A 22,465-nucleotide genomic window follows, 5' to 3' on the forward strand; every position below is an offset into this window, starting at 1 on the left:
TAAAATAATTTTCTTTATGCTGCATATCAACAAATGGTTGGTTTGTGTACCTGTGTGTTCAGCTTCCTGTAAACATTTCGCAGGTAGAAAGAGTTTTAAACAGAGATTAAGAAACCTTGGTTCAAGATGACATCTTACACGACCCCAACTCTTACTGCTACCTGCTGATGGAGAAGCCATCAGTTCAGCAGGTGTAGGGTCAGACGTAGAGGTTCACGGTGTTCCTTTGTGGACAGTCCTCAGCCATTTATTCCCTAGTGCATCCTACTCGAAAGACTCAGAAGGAGGCAATCAGGCAGGATAGATGCTCAAGCCCCAGCAAAAGAAAGTGTTTCAGGATTTGAGCCAGTCCAGCCCTGGAGTTTCCTGAACTACATTCCTCATATGGTTTAGGACAAATCAGTCAATGTCCATTCACATTCACAATTGTGGAGTAGACACACTGTGGGCCCACAAGGGAATAGGAACTTCTCAGGTGGTGGTACACGCAAAATCCCAGCACTTGAAATGTAGAGGCAGGAGGTCATTCTTGGTAGCATATCAAGTTTGAGATGAACCTGGGGTATAAGCAGGCAGGCAGACAGAAAGACAGACAGACAGACAGAAAGACAGACAGAAAGACAGGCAGATAAAAACCAACCAAACAAACAAACAAAAAATGTGACTGCTGTCATTGCTTCTGTAGACACTAACACCAAATATAGTAAGTAAGTCTCGCACGAGAAGGTAACATGGAGTGCTTACAGAGCAACTAATGGTTGGTTTGCAGCCATCACTAGGTGGTAAGATGGGATCCCCAGTGATCTTTTCACCTTTGTGTTTTTTTCTAATGAATCTCCAGGTGAGCATGACTTTTGTTACCAAGATAACACTAAAAAGGGATAAATATTTAACAAATGCCATGTTAACAGAAACATAGCCCAGCTTCAGCCAATCGTAGGCAGTCAATTGTTCAAACCTCACTTCCTTTTTCTGTCCACAGATATTGCTGGGTCCACTACTCTTCTCTTTCCTGAAACAAAAGCAATGTAAGGAAATTGGGTTTTTGGCTCGCAGTTAGAGGGTGAGGTCCCTCATGGTGGAGAAGGTGTGTTGACAGTGGCTCTAGCTATTGCAGTGGGAGCAGGAGAGAGCTGGCCTCATTTTACCCACAGCAGGAGGGAGGGAAAGAGAGGGCCATATTAACTTGGTCTCCTCCTTTTTATTCAGTCCAGGGCACCAATATGCTTTCTCCACCCTAACCCCAAATCCTCACTTGAACCCTAGTCACCCCATCCCATTGCTACTCATCCCTTCTAGAAAAGCCCAACAACCCCTGCACAGTCTCTCCTCCTCCCAGAGGGCCTATGTTCATATCTTTTTTTTTCTTTTCTATTTTTCGGAGCTGGGGACCAAACCCAGGGCCTTGTGCTTGCTAGGCAAGCGCTCTACCACTGAGCTAAATCCCCAACCCCCTCTGTTCATCTCTTAGACAGCTGCAAGTAGGCCTAGGCAGGCATTTTAAGCTTTAGTGGCCAGACTTGTGCATGCTGGGGACTCTGCCCCCAGCATCTCCCTCCTTTGCAGACACCAAGCCCTAAACCGTATCAGCAACTCTGTGATCTGCACCATTTCAGCTGCTTCCTGCCTCTGAGCTTTGCTGCTGCTTCCTTTCCTCTTCTCCACCCTGCAACACAAATCACTCATGTTCTAAAGTTGTAGGAGCCACACCACCCAGGTTCTCCTCACCTGCCCCTCTGTGGCTTTTCTGTCTTCTTGTCCCAGGAACCTCCTGCACATGCTTCTGCTTCGTATGTCCCAAGCCATCGCTCCCTGCCTCTCAGCCTGCCTCCTGGTTTGTAAGGGACACCTGGCACTATGGTGAATTTTAAGGAAGCAACAGTCCCAATAGTGCCCCCTTGACTGTCAACTGAAATCAACTCAAGCACTGGTAGGACTTTATATGCTCAGCAGAAGAAGGGCTATGGGGAGGGAAATCTCAAGAGAAAAGGCTAAAACTGTTCTCCTGAATTGTTACCGACCATGCCCTACAAGGTAAAACAAGTCTATGAACTCTCACAGTCCCCAGATACACTGCTTTGGGGACTCTGAGAGCTTGTCTTGCCATGTTTCACTATTTCCACACTTCCACATGCTGAGACCAACTCATACTGTAGACCTGAGCTGTCTGGCCCAGCAGAGCCATGACATGTGCATGGTAAATTGTAGAGGGGTAGAAAGTGCATTCAACCTTATCAAGTCCCACTCAGCTCGCATATACAAAGGGCTCAAATGGCATTGGTACGTAAACAGTACCCATCGCTCCCACTCCACACAAGAGAAGGAGATGCTCTAAATACCTTCAGCACTACAGCAACGGCAAGGGTTCCCATTAGCATCGGCACCAAAGAGGCCCAGGAAGAGCTCTGGAAGCAGAAGGTGTCCTCCTTCCTACAGTGGAGTTTGACTCAAGCCCAAGGCCTTTCTTAAGGCATCTTTAAATTCTTTGTTCCTCAGGCAGTAGATCAAGGGGTTCAAGATGGGTGTGAGAACTGTATACAGAACAGAGATGAGTTTGTTCGAGCTCCGTGTATCAATGGCCTGGGGCCTAACATACATGAAAAGCAAGGCTGTATAGAAGATGGTGACCACAGTGAGGTGGGAGGCACAGGTGGAGAAGGCTCTCCACCTGCCCGTGGCTGAAGGGATCCGCAGCACAGCCAGGGTGATGTGGCCATAGGAGAGGATGGTGGCCAGGAGAGGAAACACCAGGATGATGAAGGCCAGGATGAAGTCCACCAGCTCCGCAGTAGAGAAGTCAGTGCAGGCCAACTTGAGGATGGGGGAGATGTCACAGAAGAAGTGGTTCAAGACATTGGAGCCACAGAAGGTGGCGCTGGAAATAAAGTAGACCTTGATCACAGAGATAGTGAAGCCACTAGCAAAAGAGAAGGCCACGAGCTGGACACACAGCCCTGTGGTCATGATGACTTGGTAGCGCAAGGGGTGGCAGATGGCCACATAGCGGTCATAGGCCATGGAAGCCAGGAGCACACACTCTGTACACACCAGGGAGCTGAAGAAGTAGAGCTGAGTCATGCATCCAATGAAAGAGATGTGTTTCCGCTGCAGGAGGAAGCCGTCCAGCATCTTAGGGATGATGTCACAAACATACCAGATCTCCAAGGTGGACATGATGCCCAGGAAGTAGTACATGGGTCTGTGGAGGGAGGCGCTGCTCCAGACAGTGAGGATGATGGCTAGGTTCTCCACCAGCACAAAGAGGTAGATGAGCAGGAAGAGGAGGAAGAGCAGGTACTGCAGCCTGGGGGCTGTGGGGAAGCCCAGCAGGATGAACGTGCTGACCTTGGTGATGTTCTCCCCTCTCATCCCCTCTCATCTCAGAATCAACAAGGCATTGTCCCAGGAGAAGGGTAGCTGGCAGGAAGAACAGGCAGCGAAACCTGCAGAAATGGAAATGCCAGGAAAGGAAAAAGAACTATAAGTGTAGTCAGTACTTGGTACCAGATGTTGCGGCTCTGATGCTGGGCTTGGAAATGGGCTGTCCATATCCCTCTCTATCCACAGCGACAGTGAGACTGTGATTCACACCCTGGAACCCTCCAGCAAATCTGTGAACATGAGTGGCGGATTCCTTCTGCCTGCTCTCTAGGCAAGTGACTCACAATTACTAGGGTCACATGGGGTTATTGTTTTGAGTTTAACCATTCCTCGCACATTAGCAGAGGTTAGACCTTTGTTTGATTTCAGAGAAAAAATTTAAATAAATATGACATAATCAGGGCTTCTGGGGTGGTCGGTTTAAAACCCTATAATCAGGCACATTTCCCTTGGGCCTGGTTTTCAAGCACAGGATGGTGGCTGCATCCCTGTCTCTATAGTCTACACCAAACATCAACAGTCATAGAATTTCCGCACCATTCTGGGTCAGGGAAAGCCAGAACTCTGGTGTCTGAAGGCAGCAGAGTAGAGGAAGTCTAGAATAGCACTGAGGTGCTCGACTCACCAGGTTGAAGAGCATCTTTACCCTTCCCATGTCTAAGCTACAGGAGTCATTCTCATGCCTCAGTGCAGCTGGGAATGAGCCTCATCTCCACTTTCAGTCTGTGCATTTACCTGAGGCCATGGCTGCACTGGGACACTAAATACCAGGGCTGCTGCTCTCTTCACGAGATACCAAGAACAGAAAAGGTGGATCCATGTGGGTGCTGGCTAGACTGCTGAGGTGGAAAGCTGCGGTGGCTGGTACTGTCTAGAACAAGTCCCATAGACTACAGAAGCCAAGGTCACAGGATGAGCAAAGTAGTGCTCGAAAGGAGAAGCAGGGAATCTTATCTGAGAAGGAAATGCTGGGCTACATGGAGAAAGCTATGCTAGTAACCTAAAGCAAGTATTTGAAATTAACAAGCCATCCAATGTCCCTTCAGGATGGGCATGGCTATGTTTGCTGCTTAAGACTATAGAGTATTTCCCAGCCATCCCTGGGACAGGGCAGGCCTGTCAGTCACGTCTGATGACTGTAACTAGAATGTACCTGAGGGATTCCACTTAAGAACAGAAAGCTTGGTTTTGGCTCATGGTTTCAGAGGGGTTTCTTTTTTGACATTAGCCTTGCTGCTTTCAGTCTCTGACGATCTAAGCAGACCACAGTAAGAGCGTGTTGTAAAGGTTGTCCCACCCCATGACAGTAGGGAATCATGGGAAAAGTAGCTAAGGGACCCAGCATCCTCTTTAGGAGCACATGTCCAGTGACCTAACTCCTTCCTAGTATCGTCCTCTAAGATTTCACCATTCCCTTGTAGCTCCCCTGGCTACGATGAGCCCTTTGACAGATGGACCTTCAAAGGACTTCTTGGTTTGAATGTAAATGTAAAATGTCTCCTGCAGAATCTTGTTGTTTAAATACTTGGTCCCCAGCCAGGACATGCGGCTTAGTTAGGTGAAGTAGGTCTTGAAGGCTGTATGTGATTCTGGAGCAGCCTCAAGCTTTCTGCTTCTTAATTCTCTATGTTGTGGGAAGGGAAGCACAAACAGCTGTAAGCCACAACAGACCTTCCCTCTCTTCAGTTGCTTCTGTCACAGGGGCAAGGAAAGAAACTAATGCAGTGGACACCCAAGGAAAAATCAACCAGGTCTGCCTATGGCTTCCCAAAATGCGTGTGTGCGCGCTTGCTTGCACACACAGATGCACACACACACACACACACACACACACACACACACACACACACATACACACGCAGACTCCTGAAGCATCCAGATAGAATGAAATGTGTTATAAAATGATCAACAGGGCTAGATTTAGTTTCCAGTCCCAAACATTGAGAGTTCAGAATACAACAGGGCAGTTTCCATGGAGAATTGACAGTACATGACCAGTTGTACCCAGACCTGGAGCCATCTGTGTGTGACTGGGGCTAGATGTTTTTGGTCACCTGTTCTGAACAAGGAAGGACTCGCATACCTTCCCTCAGTGTGAAACTCAAGTGTCACAGGCATTAACCAGAGACAAAACAGTAATCCTGGGCCAAGTGCATTACAGTAGGGGAAGTCTACCCACAGGAGAGGGCTATGTGACAGGAATAAACCTTTCAAACACCTCTCAGTCCTACAGGAGCTGTTGGCATATCAACAAAGCAGTGCACATCAGTCCTTGCCAACGGAGAAGATACACAATGCAAGATATTACTTCTTCAAGAAAATGACAAGCTATGCTTTAATATTTGAGGGAACCTTGGGTGGGGCTGAGATTGTAATAAACAAACTCTATGTTTGGCCCCATTTCAATGGAAAGCCAGAAGACTGTTATCCTTAGAGTTTGTAACTAGCACATTCTCAAGTCTTTTCAAGGTAATTGTTTAACACGACATGGATCCTTTAAGTGTCACAAGATCAACAAAGAAGTACATAAGTTAAGGAAACAAGAAAATGCACCAGGTGACATAGAACAAGGACCGGATTAAGAAAAATACCTGCTGTGAAATAAATTGCAAATAGAACAGGGCCACCCAGCTAATGGGATTCTGACCTTAACCTCAGTGCAGAGTCAGTTACACACACACACACACACACACACACACACACACACACACACACACACACACACACACACACACGGACCTGATGACTCAGCTGGAGACTCCACATGCAGGCTTGGGGATGAAGATGAAAAGGAAGCCTGTGTCCAGAGTTACTGCTTCATCAATTAAAATCCATGCTGAAAACAGAGCTTTACTTTTATAACCTTTTAGCAACTTAGTATCAGACCCCCTTCCCCAACAGCTAAAGAAAGAGAGCAATAATACAAAAACAAGAGGGCAAAACCGAAATAGTATTAGGAGACAGAGGCAAAGGAGAACAGTTGCGGCCAATGCCAACAAATGTTAAACTAAGCACACAGCAGCTGAGCCAGCCTGCTTCTCTGATAGCTTCCCTCCTAAGTGAGAGGAGGCACCCTGTACCACACAGTTTTAAAAGCAGTCCTGCAAGGGTGGACGCCAGAGGCTCATGTTGGGTGGGGTTGCTTTATTAGAACACTGACAATAGAGCTAATGTCACCAGGAGGCCACCAGGGCTGTTGAGGAGGTGTCAGAGAGACTGCCCCCGAAGTCTCCCTAGTGCTGACCTCAGTTCCTAACACCAACACTTGACAGAGGAAAAGCACGTGCAGAGACCGCATGTTTTACTGCACTCAGAGCTTGAGGAGATCCCAGGAAGTGGCCTTGAGGTCGGTTAGAACAACAGCCACACAGGAGCACAGTTCACTTTAAGGTCAGGGCTAGGTAGTGAGCTGTCGGAACCTAGCACTGAAACATGCTCACCGTCTCAGGGAAGCTGGTCCTCATGTGATCAAAGCAACCCACGGCCTTCAGAGTCACCTCCACCCACCACAGTTAGGTACACCGAGTGGGCTCTTCACTATGGCCACCTATACCAATGTTCCCTTGTGCCACCTGCCACCCAAGGGGATCAAGATGAAGACAAATTGCCCCAATTTGTTCAGAGGACACGAACTTTTCATCTAGAAAACCCACAACTCTGTTATAACGGGGGGATTTCTAAGTAGATGCTAAAAATTGTCTTCTTGAGGCTAAGGAGGGAGGATTAACATGAGCCCAAGGCTAGCCTAGACTTCACAGTGAGATCCTGTCTCAAAAACAAAAAAAATTGTTTCTGAATGTCCCTGCTAACTAAGTCCTTCCCGGATGGAAATGAAGACCGTTCTGGAGACCATAAAGATGGCTTTTGCCTTCTTGGGGCTTTGGGTACTGGAAAGTACACTTGTGGCAAAGGACCTAGAAATCAGGGACATGCTGGGTTTGGTGCCCATGGTCACCATGAAAAATGCCAGGAGTGAACAGTGATAGGCAGGACTCACCCAAAGGCAGAGATCAGATGACAAAACTGGGGTGCAGACTGTCCCCATGTTATAGTCCATCCAGTGTCACTGAGTGGTCACTATATAGCAGTGACTCCAAGCAACTGGATCAATCAGGAGGAAACACAAGCCCCAAGTCATCACTTTCATGGACTATGCATTTTAGTAAAGTAGAAGGCAGGTCAGGATGCGCAGCTCCCAGCCTGGGAACAGATGGTGAGCTGGAGTGAGTGGCTCAGTAGGACTGGGTGCTGGGTGGGGACAACAGCAAGAAGTGACACTTGGGAAAAGTTTCCAAGAGGCAAGGACCTGCCATGTGGCTCTTTGGGAAGAAGAAGGCAGAGACTACCTACTACGTGGCGGGAGGATGTGAAGCTGGTCAGGACTAGTCCAGATGGAGGGATTGTATGGACTAGAGGAGGAAAGAGTTTGAAGGACGCGAGAGGCTGATGAGTCTTCTGTCACTCTGATGGCTTGGCTGGTAACTGGGCTGATCCATGTTTGAAATGATCAGTGGAGGAAGGGTGCAAATATAGTGCTTCTGGTCCTTCTGGGAGGAGGTGGTGGGACTCAGGCTAAGGACAGTGCCTGACACATTTTCTCTACCCAGACCCTGAGAGTTGAGGATGACCCTGGTCAATGAACCATTAGTACCAGATGTGAATTTGATGGGCCTATGGGGAAGACTAGAAATGTGGCAGGACAGTGACCCTGGGGAATGTTGAAGAAGAAAGGGGACAGTTAGAGATGTGAGGTTCTAACTAGGTCAAGCAGAGTCTCCCTGCTGGGAGTTCAGGGGCACAGGACTGGGATGGGGCTGTCTGGCTAGTGACCAGGACCACAGTGAGCAAACAGACCTGGTAAACATGAGGATGGGAACACGTCTGCATGTGGAGCAGAGTCTTCTCAGGAGAGGACAACTGGGAACCTGGAGACTGTCTGTCACTTCTTTTTTTTTTTTTTTTTTTTTTGGTTCTTTTTTTTTCCCGGAGCTGGGGACCGAACCCAGGGCCTTGCGCTTCCTAGGTAAGCGCTCTACCACTGAGCTAAATCCCCAGCCCCTGTCTGTCACTTCTTAGTTCCGCTCACCCTTTGCTTCTCTGTCACCTTGGGCATGGAGCATTGAGAGCTCAGCTTTATGGGGTTCACAATAGCACTGCAGAGTGCACAGAGCACGAGCCCTGTTCCTCCGTTGCCTGGTAAGACCTTTGGCAAGTGTGGAGGTATGAGTCGGTTCCCAAGAGAAGCCACTCTGCAGTCTGAGTGGCAGTGGACAGGAGCAGGCAGCTGAGACCACGGCCATGGTAGGGCCTGGGAAGGGAGGGACCCTAGAGACATGGCTATCCTCTGTCATTCCTGTACCTAGAGTCTTTAGCCCTGCCTGGACTCCAGACCAACTCTGGAGGAGTGAGTGGTTCTCTCTAGAGCTTGACTGGAAAGGATGTTTGGACTTTCCTAGGATTAGACCTGGGGCAGATTGGAGGTCAGATATCCTGAGACTTCATTACCGTCAGGGGCAAGCCTGAGTCCAGGCAGGAGGCAAGGAGGACATCAGGAAAGAGGGCAGTCCCACTTCTGATGGGAAATGTTGGATGGGGACTGTCTCTGCATTCCTTTGAGTTCTATGCTTCCTGTGGCCTTCAGACTTCCGAATTTCAAGGAAGACTGGTGGTTCTTTCTGGATTCACCAAAATGGGGCAATAGTAGTTTAAATGGGTGTGAGAGAGAGCAAGAAAGAGCAGGGCAACAAAGGGGAAAGTGAGTAGGTGGGGTGCAGAGAGGGATAGTCCTCCCGGAGGTTAGGTCCTCGGTTCTGATCCATCACCACCCTATGGTTACAGTGAAGGCGGAAATAGTAGCTGGCTCATAGTCTTGCCTGCCATGGCACTACATGGGGTTGGTTAATTGGCACTGGATATTGGGAGGATGGGTTTCCTGGTGTCCCTGCCTGAATCCCTGCAGCTTAGCACAAGCAGAGGGTGGGAAGAGGTATATCTAGGGGAACAGGCCAGCTCCCTGTGAGGAACTAGTGGAGCAGGGCAAATGTCAGCCTTCCTGAGGCTCATTCACCCATTTTTCTGGAGTCTGGGTTAAGGGGACATCTCCTGAGGGGCATGCACATGGAGCTGGGCAAAAGGTGAAAAACGGGAATAGTAAGTACTTGGAGAGATGTTAGAAGCAGAGGGGGTGAGGGCTGGAGAATGCATGCAAATAGCAACAGGGGCAGGATGCTGGGCATGGAGCTTCCTACAGTACAATCGGCTCCAAGCGCAGAGATCCCTACCTCGGAGGTCTGCCGGTGTCTGTGTGTCTGTCCTCAGTCTGTCGAAACCACCTCTCCCTGTCCACTGTCACCCCTCACACACCTGGCTTCTGCTGCAGCCTGACTAATCCTGAGAGCAGCTGGACAGCTTGAGTCACAGCTGCTTTAAAGGAGGCACTGAGGAAGAAGGGACGCTCCCTTCCCCATGTGCGAGGATGTGGGACTCCAGGGCCCAATTACCCCAAGGCAAAGTGTATCTGCCCCACACCGCCAATTAGCCCTGGTCTCCTGTGCTGCATGGCATGGGCTAGCAACTCAGGCCTTTTAGCATCACTGGTGCTTGTCCCCAGCGCCCTGTCCAAGCCTTCAGGTCTCTGGCAGAGCGTCCTCTCCATTCACTCATTCTCTGGCCACATGGTCCTGTCCTGACCATAGCTACCATCAATCTTCAAGGCAGGGAGGGATATGACTCTGGCAAGTTAGGACCAGGTCCAGTTGAGGAGAATTTGAGGTTGAGGTAGGTTGTGTATGGGTATCGTCATTCATGAGTGAAAAGGGAAAGTTGAACTGTTGATGTATACAGAGACATCTTTCTTGTGGAGGACCAGCACAAAGACCATGCATGGCTTAAGTCTAAAGCAAACAGACTTGCCAGGTGGCCAGAGTGATGGAAACCCCTGAGCCCAGGCAGGAGAGTGAGTGCCAGGGTGTAAACAAATGCTCAACCTTCCCATGTCTCCATCAAGGCCAGCAGAGAGAACAAGGCTCGGTCCACTTTAGAAGTGAGCTGATAACCCAACCAACCCTTCCACAAAGTCGTAAGCTCCCATCAGCCAGTAGGTGTCGCAATCTGAACACGGCCAAGCAGGCCTTCTAGCTTCTCAGAGAGGCTAAAAGAGAACACAAGACAGCCATGGGTGGTGACGGGTGCAGACTCTCCTACACTGCTGGTGTGGGCAAGACGGTCCAGCTGCTCTGCAAAGGAAGTCTAGCAGCTTCTTATTACGTCCTTAAACTAGACATACATTCGTGTACAACTCCAGATACCGTCTACATGGCTGTTCCTTTCACAATCCCTCAAAGCTGGAAATAGCCCGATGTCCACGGTGTGTTATTTGCTGAGCAGATTGGAACCCTTCCCTGTTCAGCTGTACCCACAAGTGAGCTGTCTGGACACAGGATGGTGTGGGTGGGTCTTCTGTTCCCACACGCTCATTGCCCATTTGGGCATCTTAGGCTTTCAGGAAGAGCCAAAGCACTTTGCCTCTGTCCCTGCCAGAGCCTGTGAACTCAGGGTTGGAAGGTCCTTCCCCAGCTCCTGGGCAACATGGACCAAAACAAACCTTTAAAATAATCTTGGCTATAACAACTCCTTCATACTTCATATAGTCGTGGGTACAGAATCAAGGAGACCCAAGCTCTTGGCATTGCTTGGGAGGGGTGAGTGGTTTGTGTGGCCACCTGACAGGAAGGTGTTCTTTGCCAGCAGTAGAGAGAGTTTTGCTGTGCTTATGGTCTCCTGCACTATTTGCCTCCTTTGGACGTTCTGTTAAATTATGATAGAAATTATTTTTATTCATTAATTTGGTTTATTGACAATTTCGCAGTATATATGATGCATTCTGGTTACTCCCCCCACCCTGACTCTGTCTTCTCTTTCCCCCAAGCCCATCCACTCACCGCTTCCTCACCAGACCCTTCCCCAGATGCATGGCTTTAAGTTTTATTTTTTGACTCATTTAGTTTTACACAGACCATCTGTGTAAGTGCCGGATTGCACCTATTCTATGGAGCCGTGTGGGGTCACCAGTGTGTTAACAGCTGAAGCCACTGACTCTTTTTTTGACTCCAGAAGGAGCGGATTGTTCACGGGTGATGGGCGGAGCCCCCTGGGCCCCTCCTCCGCCCATGCCTGTCTGTTGACAGATCCATTACCATACAGATCCAGCGGAGCTCTTCACAGCTGCCTTGAGTTCATGATCCAGAGGGCTCTGTCTTGCCCAGAAGATGGCTCCTCCCTCCATCCTTGTTCTTATCTTCCAGTTCTTGCACATCTTCTGTCCTTCCTTCAACAATGCTCCCTGAGCCATGGAGGGAGTGCTTCCAATGTCTCCTCCAGGGCTGGCCGCTCACCTGTCATCTCTCCTCAGTACCTCGAGCAGCCATGAGTCTGCATTTACCGCTATTCACTGGCAAGTAGCGTTTGTCAGATTTCCAGCGATGCCTACAAATCATGTCTTAGCCCATTTTCAGGTGCTGCGACAAAGCACCCGGAGCTATGTAATATATAAAGAAAAGAGATCGCTTAATAGAACATTACATCAGTCCGAGTAGTTAAAAGGATCTCGGGCCTCACCTGTGTCAGGACAGGGCAATTTCGTCCCCCAGCAAAAGTGCATGTGAGGCTGAGCAGGCACGTGGAAAGACTGTGCAAGTGTGTGGGGAGCCGGGCTCAGCTCTCTGACACCCTACTCTCAAACCAACTAACCAACCCAGTCCGAGAGGGAGCGCTCAGACCTACCAGCAGCAGTCTGTCAGGAAGACTCCACCCCATGCCGCCAGTACCGCCCACACAGTTCTTAGTTCTTATTGCTGCCACCTGAGGCAGAGACCTTAGCACGAGTTAGGGTGGGGCAGCCGTATTCACCCTCCGCCAGACCTTACTCCCACGTGGGCATCCTCCTTCACCAGACCGGATTCCCACTGCCACACTGCTTGGTCCTTGGCCACTGCTGGAGTCAGTACAGATCCCCACATAGGACTCTTGCTTATCAGCCCTCTGGATTCCCCCTGCCCTCCACTGCAGCCTATCAGTTTCTAGAGACTTCCTTCTTCCATCTGCATTCTCATCAGCTGGCTGCAGGGAGAACCTTCTGGGAGCTGCTTCCTGGACGCTGCCCGCCCACACGGGGACAGGATTGTCAGTCCCTCGGGTAACTTTACTCGACCACGGAAGAAAAACACAGGTCCACGATCCTAGTAGCCATTCTCGTCCGTTCCAGAACTCTCTGGACATTGATCTTAGAGGGTAAACCGTTATGGGAATTTCACATTCCCGGGTTATTTTATGTCGACCAGAACTAGAGGCAGTGTCTAGGTTGGTAGCACTCTGGGTATTGTGACAACAGGCTCTGTTATTACAGCACACACTCCTTTTTCTGCGTCTGCCAAATTCCAGCGTCTGCCACTAGGTGGCAGCCGCGGGCTTCAGCAGAGAGTTGTTTGCCAAGCAGGAGCTGCAGATAATCCCAGAATCCTTGTGCTTATCACTACAGGACCCCAAGAAGCTGAGGGACTTCTTCATTTCCTTTGGCAAGTCAGCAGTAGTCCGCTTCTGTTCATACCCCACACGTGGCCTTCCCTCAGGGGTTCTCTTGGGCAGGAGAGGTCCACGTTCCCAGGATGGAAGCAGCTTCTTGAACTGCAGGCACCGGGACTCTTCCAGGTGAACAGCCAGCCACAGCAATATCATCAGCATCAGCATCATCAGCATCAGCATCAGCATCATCATCACCACCACCACCACCACCACCACCACCATCACCATCACCACCACCACCACCACCAGCAGCAGCAGCAGCAGCAGCAGCAGCAAGAGCGTCAAGGGCTATGTTGGCGACGTGAGCGGATATGTTAGCACCCTTTCTCCCAGCCCCAGCTTGCTCTCCACTCCCTGCTGGTACCACAATAGTAATTTAGTGTTTTATCGCCCTCAAAGCTTGGGCAAGGTCCGAATCTTCCTCAACCGAATAACAGAATCTGGTGAAATCAGACAACCCATGGTAGGAGGTTGGCATCCTCCTGTTACGGAGGAAGATTGCAATAAAGAAACTATATTTCAGACCAGCCACTCGGCACATGTCCCTGCCTCTACATGTTGCCACATTTTGACTATGCTGGGTGTCCCGGCCATCTGTCCTTTACCCAGGACATTTGGGCTACAGTACAGTAATCAGTTCATAGCACCCCAGCTTCTAACTAATGTGTTAATTAAAAGTCATTGTTCCTGTTTTCCCAACCAGTTGTCCTTTGCTGTTTCAAACGAATGATTGATGCAGGCTGGAGAGGTTCTCTGGGCTCCCACAAATGCATTTAGTTATATCCATTAAAGTGAACAGAGCCACAAGCCAGGCCAAGGAAACTGCCCCTTGTCAGACCCGACTGCCTCTCCCACAATGCATTGAGAGTGCATTCGTGTCACACAAAACTGCAGCACTTCAGTTTCATTTAAACCACATGTTTATCGTGACAGCTCTTCTGTCACTTCTATGGTGGGAGCTTTGGTGTTCTCAGTGACAGCCTGAAGCTGTTATTAATGGCTGCTACTTATGGACACCGTCACAAGAGGTTTAATTTTTATCTTCCTTGTCTCTGGCACATAGAAAACAGCTCAGTTTTATCTCACAGTGTGTCCTCACTGAGTTCATTCAATTCATCCATTGGATTGGTGACACCTAGGTGACACACATATGGCATGTCATGTCACTTGAGAATAAACACTCATGCTTTCATCCCTTTGGTTCTTTTTCGGTGTCTTCATCTCCCTTGGCTTATTAAGCATGATGACCTTTGGCCCACTGTCAGATACAATGGGGCAGGGCGAGCATACACCGTGAAGAGACCGGCAAGTTAGAGCATGGCTAACATGGCTTTACCCTTCTCTGCATTTCCCTCTGCCTTGCTAAAAACCATTAGACCACATCACTAAAACTGGTCACCAAGGTCTAGTGCCTTATTTGGCCACATCCTCCTCCTGAGGCTGAGTGCCCAGGTCCAGTTAATCTAAGTATTGAAGTCCAGTAATCAAAAGCCCTCTTTTGGCTCAACTAATTAACATGCCCAATTAAAAGTAAGCACTTCATCCCAACACAGGGGTTTCCTTCCGTTTTCTTTGTTAACTGTCTCCTCTCTACCCAGAGGAAGTTCCTTTGTCCCTGTTGGAAAAATGTTCCTTCCCCTTCTTCTTTGCCCCTCTCCCCCTCTCCCTTGTTCCTTTTCCTTTATCCCTCGTCTCTATCTCCTGCCTCTATCTCTTATTCCCTGTCTTTGTGCCGAGAACTTGCTCTTGGGGTGTCTTGTGCTGATACTGGTCCTTTAAAGCATGGCCTTCTTCTAGACCCCAGGGAAACCTCCACTTGTTATAACCATACAGTTTTGAAAATCACTTTTTCTGGTTTGAGGAAAAATCCCCCCAACCTCCCATTCATCCATGCCCGATTTCTCAGATCTGTACTTTGAAGGATGCTGACTTTTTGTTGGATGTTTTTCTGCACCAGGCAGACGATCAAAAGGTCTGCTGAGTTATTTTTTCATGAATATGGGAAATTTGAGTCAACAGAGAAAACCTGCTGGGCGAGGATGGGGTGGTTTCACATTCGGGCTTATAACTGTTTTGGGGACTTTCTTGGTTATAGTTAATGGGGGCCTTGTCAGCTCTGTTCTTGTGAGCTCTTCCGTGTCTTACTACCTTCAATCACAAACTGGCACAAAGGGCCCACCTTTATTTTCAGAGAACAAAAGTTTCTTTAAAAACAGACATTATTCCTCACTCTATTTTATAGCAACTTCCACGAAGCTTGCTAGCCTTGGCACTTTCCTTGAGGAATTCTGTACTTGAGTTCTCATTCACTCAGCAGATCGTGTGGACCTCGTGATTTCCATCACATCCTGCATCAGCTTTGACGAGCTGAGTGTTTGAGGATCTACACTTACGAGCAAGTTGTTGCATAAACTGGCATGCTCTCACGGCAGCCAGCTGTCTGCTAGGACAGTTTCTCTGACACAGACAACAACACTGCTTTATTTGTTCCCACTCTGTCTGGCAGTCAGGGACACCATGGAACAACCCTTGCCAGATCCACAAAGCCAGCCATAAATGGACATGCTGCTGCTGCTGGCTGTGAGCCTAGTCAGGTGACATCGCGCTAGAAGGACGAACCTGGTGTGTTGGGGTTTGGTCTGTTGCTATGCATTCATGTATCCGGAGATCTGATTGCCCCAAGATGAGCAGATTCTCATGCACGCCAGTTTTGTTGTGTAAACCTTGTCTCCCCCAATTATCCCTCATTGGTTAATAAAAGTTGCTGACAGCCTGTAGCTGGGCAGAAGAGAGGTAGGTAGGACAAAGTTTCCTAGGCTTGAGGTCTCAGGTAGGGACTATGAGAGAGAGTGAAGGAGGAGGAGGAGGAAGAAGAGGAGGAAGAAGAAGAGCAAGAAGAGGAGGAGGAGGAGGAGGAAGAGGAAGAGAAAATAACAACAACCAAAAAGACAGCCCTTGACAAGGTTCACCCTTGGAGGTGCTGAGCTGCCTGATCTGAGTCTTAGGTAGACCTCGGACTACCTCAATGCTGTTTCCTCAAAAGACTTCCAAAACCACTTCAAAATAAAGCTGCTGACCCCTGGTGACCTCAATTTGTCTAGCCTTACAGACTGGTCCAGTCAGGACTTCACTTGAGTCTGAACACCATACAGAGACTGACAACAAATGCTACAGCCAGCTCTCTTAAGACCAACCAACCGGGGTTGGGGATTTGGCTCAGTGGTAAAGCGCTTGCCTAGCAAGCGCAAGGCCCTGGGTTCGGTCCCCAGCTCCAAAAAAAAAAAAAGACTAACCAACCATTCTCCCAATTTCCTTGTCCCCCCAAAGAAATACTTCACCCCAAATCAGCAGGAAGCAATTTTAAGAGAATGACACCCCACTTCACTAAGCTGGGGTGGGTGTGTTTTGGGTTGGTTACAAGGTATGAAGTGGTCTTGATCAACGCTCAGACACAGAGCTGCTCAGTGCAGATGTGTCCAGAGAAGATCCAGGGACAGGCAGTGTCAAGAGTTTGAGGAGGGCTTTCTGCTGCAGGCAGGAGGAGCTGTGATTGAACTGGAGCTGGAGACAGGGGGCTAGAGCTCTTTACTGTAACAATTTTCCTGGTCAAAGAACAGGACAGATAGCCACATGATGGGGCCTTAAAACATTCCTGTTTTTAAAGCCCCAGTTGAGATTGCCACTGGGGTGATAGAAGACCAAGTCCAACATGGCTAAATCTGAACGAAGTCTGGTCTGTTCACAGGTGTCACTTCGATTGGCACGGATACATAACTGATTTCTCCATGCCTCCTGGCATACACCAAAGGTGGCTTTTACTTGTATAAGTAGCATGTCATTCTATCCTGTAACTTGTACTTTGAATGGAATGATTCAAAACTGTCACTTTATAAGTGGAGTAAGTCAGGTCAAGGCACAGCCTGAAGCTATCCCATAGATACAAGAAGCTATCCCATAGATACAACACAGAGTAACTGGAGCTGGCCCTCCCCAAGTCTTGGATATGAAGCTATGGGAGCTTGGTGAAAGCACAAATGGAAGGACGTACAGAGCACATGTAGTTAGCCTGTGTTCATGTCATGGACGCCTGAGCTTGCTGCCTCATCTTCATCTGTCTATTGGCTCCTTGGTTCAGATATTTTTTTTTCTCTACACTACAAACACCCATGGTCAGCAGGGTCCATCCTCCCAGTCTCCTGCTTCACTTCTGCAAGAGGTGGAGTCCCTCTTCTGGTTACAGTTTTTAAAAGTCCCTGAGGTGAGGTGGGGCTCTGTTCTAATTTGTGCCAATTGCCTTCCCCTGACAGAGAAAGAGGAACGGAAACTCTGGACATGTAGGGCACGACCAAAGCACGTGTTAAGGAGAATGTTCTGTGGATCATTCGAGTCATGCTGACAGAAATATGGAGAAACACCACGAATGTCTGGGGTGCTTTGAGTCTTTGGTTTTTCTTCCTGCTAACTCTTTGCAGTAATATTCTGCTAATCTAAAATGGTCCTTGGATGCTTACGAAGACCCTGGTGTTCAGATGAGCAGTCCTGTTGGCTAACCCTCTTTCTGAGTAATGCAGCAGTAACCACAAAGGTTACCTCAGGTTAGGTGGAGTTAGGTTCAGTTTGGGAACTAAACACACGGGTACTGTGCTTTGCCCATTCAAGTTGTCCTTGGTCATTGTGCAGTCAAGGATGTTTGGAAAATACATCTACTTCCCTTGGCTCGCACTGCATCTCTTCCTGGGGAGGGAAAATGCTGACTTAGTGCTTTCCAGCCCTTGAGATGGATACCCATCTGAGGAGAAGGGAGCTCGCTCCTACCGACAACTCAGGAAACCACAAAGGAAATGAGACAGCCTACCAGGATCCTTGGACAAGCAGCCACACAGAGGCTAAGCCAACATCTGCAAAGCAAACCTGCCTCGAAAAGGCAAACTTTAAGATGAGAGAACACATTAAAAAATCAGCCAACCTTGTCTTCTACTTAGAGCACACATTCCAGTATATACAATGTATCAAACAGTATATACAATGTATCAATGTAACGGAAGAGAAGTGTGGCGCCTTCTGCATTTCTATCTGTTTCTAATCTCTTCCCCTGCTATGTTTCCTTCATCCTTTCCTCTTTGGGTGAATTACGCACTTTTAATAACCCAGTTTATTTTCCATAGAGATTTTAGCTGTACTTTGGGTGGAGCGGTGTGGACAGATTAATCCTCTCAGCCATGTCCACACCCCGACATCTGGGATGTATGCATGTCATTCTACAGGGCAAAGGGATGTTGCAGAGATGACTGGGATGGGGACTGTGTGAGGAGGCTGGCCTAGGTTACCTTAGTGAGTCCATAGGCTTCAGGGAATTCTTAAAAGTGGAGAAGGAATACTTTCCAGCCTCGAAGATACATTGATGGATTAGAAACTTCCTCTGAATAACTCACATCAAGGTAACAACAACAACAAAAACAACAACAACAACAACGTGCCAAGGGAGAGTGTCTTAGTTACATTTTTATTGCTGTGATAAAACACCATGACCATAAGCATCTTGGGGATAGGTAGGGTTCATCTTATAACTGGAAGTTGATTATGTAGGGAAGTCAGGGAAAGAACCCGGAAGTGGAAACTGGTGCACATAGAGGGAGTGCTGCTTGCTGCCTTGTCCCTCATGGCTTAGTTAGCTTGCTCCAGGTTCTTATAGCACCCTGGACTACTTGCCCAGAGATGGGACAATGAGCTTGGCTATCTCACATTAATCATTAATTAAGAAAATGTGCCACAGGCTTGCCCACAGGCAAGAGCCTTTTCTGAAGTGAGGTTCCCTCTTCCAAAATGTCTCTACACAAAACTATCCAGCACGATTGATCACCTGTCAAGTTGACACACAAACACATCACTTTTAATCTAGAACCTCTCCTTTCTTATTAATCCCCCAAACAGTAGAGTAATATTAATACCGTTACTCATGGAGCCTGAGAATACCTTGGCATGGTGACTGGGTGTGAGGTAGCTGTCGGGAGCCATTTAGAATAGGCTAATGCTAGCAGGTGGCCTTCCTGGAGGTGGCCTATCATTTCTGCATGGTTTGCAATGGTTGAGCAAGGTCCCAAAGAGAATTCATCTCAGGACTGTCTCTTGCAGCTGATATGCCTTTTCTGTTATTATTAAATTAATATAGCTATTTCTGGGCATAGCCTGCCCTATTGAGCAGATTTCCTATAGATAAGCAGAAAGATGAACTTTCAGATGAATTACTGATTTGATTTGATTCAGATAATCTTAGGAAGAAAGTTTTAAGAGATGGTTTTAGTTGTTTTGCTAGAAAGATGTAATAAAGTTGGACTCAAGAATAGAATGTGCCCACTCCTCATAATAGAAAGCAAAGGTAGCATAATAAGAAATACAATGAGCATTCATAATTACACTAAAATAGATATAGGTTTGGGACAAATTTATATTCATGGAAAGGCATTCAGGTCCAAGGATGAAGCACAGGTGTGCACTATGATAAGGCAAGGCCATATGAAATGTTGCTTTGAACTTATAATGAGCATATAGAATGAAACACCGCTTTAAACCTAGCATCAACAGCTTTTTTTTATATATTTTTTTATTAACTTGAGTATTTCTTATATACATTTCAAGTGTTATTCCCTTTCCCGGTATCCAGGCAAACATCCCCCTCCCTCCTCCCCTTCCTTATGGGTGTTCCCCTCCCAACCCTCCCCCCATTGCCGCCCTCCCCCCACCAGTCTAGTTCACTGGGGGTTCAGTCTTAGCAGGACCCAGGGCTTCCCCTTCCACTGGTGCTCTTACTAGGATATGCATTGCTACCTATGAGGTCAGAGTCCAGGGTCAGTCCATGTATAGTCTTTGGGTAGGGGCTTAGTCCCTGGAAGCTCTGGTTGCTTGGCATTGTTGTACATATGGAGTCTCGAGCCCCTTCAAGCTCTTCCAGTTCTTTCTCTGATTCCTCCAACGGGGGTCCTATTCTCAGTTCAGTGGTTTGCTGCTGGCATTCGCCTCTGTATTTGCTGTATTCTGGCTGTGTCTCTTAGGAGCGATCTACATCCGGCTCCTGTCGGTCTGCACTTCTTTGCTTCATCCATCTTGTCTAATTGGGTGGCTATATATGTATGGGCCACATGTGGGGCAGACTCTGAATGGGTGTTCCTTCAGTCTCTGTTTTAATCTTTGCCTCTCTCTTCCCTGCCAAGGGTATTCTTGTTCCCCTTTTAAAGAAGGAGTGAAGCATTCACATTTTGATCATCCGTCTTGAGTTTCATTTGCTCTAGGCATCTAGGGTAATTCAAGCATTTGGGCTAATAGCCACTTATCAATGAGTGCATACCATGTATGTCTTTCTGTGATTGGGTTAGCTCACTCAGGATGATGTTTTCCAGTTCCAACCATTTGCCTACGAATTTCATAACAGCTTTTTGTAACTATCGTTTTGTGTAACATTTTATCTATGAGGTAATTTTCTAAGAACTTTTATCTATAAAAAGGCCAGAGAAAAGAAATAAAGGTCACAGTGAGGTATGGTGTGATGGCTTGGGAGGCTGTCCCCCATCCATCCATCCAAATATATATGTGTATGTGTCTGTTTGTTTATATGTACGTATGTAGATAATACTGATGGAGTTGATTAAGACAGACAGTCTGGCCTGGCCGGAGTGTAAGTGTTTGGATGTATATGTATTTTTTCCTCCCCTTTCTCTCTTGTTCATAAGGAGTTAACCAGCATGGCCATTGAAGGGCTTCTCATTGCTGGGTGAGAAAAAGGAGCACTAGGAAAAAAATCCTTTACTTTATCCCTTGCTATTAAGCAAAAGGTGATAATTCCTCTGAATCTATAGGTTTCTGGCCACAGTATAACTAAGAATCAAAGACAGTAAATAACATTAATACTAAGCAACTTTTATAGTCACAAAACCAAGTTCTGCCCAATCACCTACCTTCTAGAGAGAACCACCAGTGCACTGTGATGTTCCAGGCAGGTTCCTGGCAGGTGGTCATGAGACACAGTAACGAGAACTTCAGACCAATTTTGCTTATGAATATCAACATAAAAATGCTCAATATCGTAAACTGAATCCAAGTAGAGATCAAAAACATTATTTACCATGATCAAGTAGGCTTCATCCCAGGGATGCAAGGATGGTTCAATATATGAAAATCCATCAACATAATTTACTATGTAAACAAACTCAAAGAAAAATAAATCATATGATTATCTCATTAGTTGCTGAAAAAGCCTTTGACAAAAGCCAACACCCCTTCATATTAAAAGTTTTGAAGAGATCAGGAATTCAAGCACATACCTTAACATAACTAAAGCAATATACAATAAACCAATAGCCAACATCAAACTAAAGGGAGAGAAACTTGAAGCAATTCTACTAAAATCAGGGACAAGACAAGGCTTCCACTCTCTCCCTACCTATTCAATATAGTACTCAATGTTCTAGCTAGAGCAATAAGACAACAAAAGGAGAGCAAGGGGATACAAATTAGAAAGGAAGACGTCAATGTATCACTATTCATGGATGATACAGTATATATAAGTGACTCCCAAAATTCTACCAAAGAACTCCTACACCTTATAAACAATTTCAGCAAAGTGGCTGGATATAAAATTAGCTCAAACAAATCAGTGGCCTTCCTTTATACAAATGATAAACAGGTTGAGAAAGAGATTAGAGAAACAACACCCTTTCAATAGCCTCAAATACTATAAAATATCTTGGTGTAACTCTAAACAAGCAAGTGAAATATCTGTATGACAAGAACTTCAAGTCCCTTAAGAACGAAATCAAAGGAAGACCTCAGGAAGACCAACAGTGTCAACTACCCTGGACCCTTGGGTGTTGCCAGAGACTAAGCCACCAACCGAAGTGCATACACAGGCTGGTTGGAGCCCGTAACTCCCCCAACAGATACGCAGCAAAGGCTGCCTTGTCTGGCCTTGGCAGGAGAGAATGCACCTAATCCTGAAGAGACTGTATGCCCAGGGGGACTCAGAGGCAAAGGGGAGGGGGTATGGAGAAAGAACTCTGGGAGGGGGACTACCCACCGGGAGGGAGGAGACATTTGGGATGTAAATAAATAAATAATAAAATAAGGGGGAAAAAAGCTGACATGGATGAGAGATGCTTCACGGGTTCCACACCTAGATAAAAAGCTTTGGGTAATTAACAACTAATTGACTGCTGAGACATGGAGACTCCGCCTTCTCTGGGGATGAGCCGCCTGCTAGTTTACCCTTTAGATACAAGGATATACACGTAGAATTTTGTACCACTCAATATTCTCTTATCCTGTAGAATAAAAGTATAGTATATCTACAGTAAGCTGGCCTTAATAGATAACATGTCTCATGGGATGTTAAATGTTATAAGGGACTATAGAGGACCGTATCTCACAGTGACAGCAACTCAGAGAACATCTCAATACTTAAAGGGTAAAGTTTTAAGTTCTTATCTTCTTGTTCTGTCTTAAAAACAATTCTATC

At 47.3% G+C, this 22,465-nt stretch overlaps 1 protein-coding gene across 1 annotated transcript; it reads right to left on the bottom strand.

Moving 5' to 3' along the window:
* Nucleotides 1-2,430: 2,430 nt before the first annotated feature.
* Nucleotides 2,431-3,369, bottom strand: Or6b3 (olfactory receptor family 6 subfamily B member 3). The gene has a single exon (NM_001000753.1). The coding sequence runs from the start codon at nt 3,367-3,369 to the stop codon at nt 2,431-2,433; it is 939 nt and encodes a 312-aa protein (NP_001000753.1).
* Between the last annotated feature and the right edge of the window lie 19,096 nt (nt 3,370-22,465).

The sequence above is a fragment of the Rattus norvegicus genome, chromosome 9, assembly GCF_036323735.1.
Source record: "Rattus norvegicus strain BN/NHsdMcwi chromosome 9, GRCr8, whole genome shotgun sequence".
NCBI classification, from domain to species: domain Eukaryota; kingdom Metazoa; phylum Chordata; class Mammalia; order Rodentia; family Muridae; genus Rattus; species Rattus norvegicus.

What these genes read in the sequence shown, in the direction of transcription:
- Or6b3 (NM_001000753.1), bottom strand. Translation starts at nt 3,369, where the DNA reads ATGAGAGGGGAGAACATCACCAAGGTCAGCACGTTCATCCTGCTGGGC.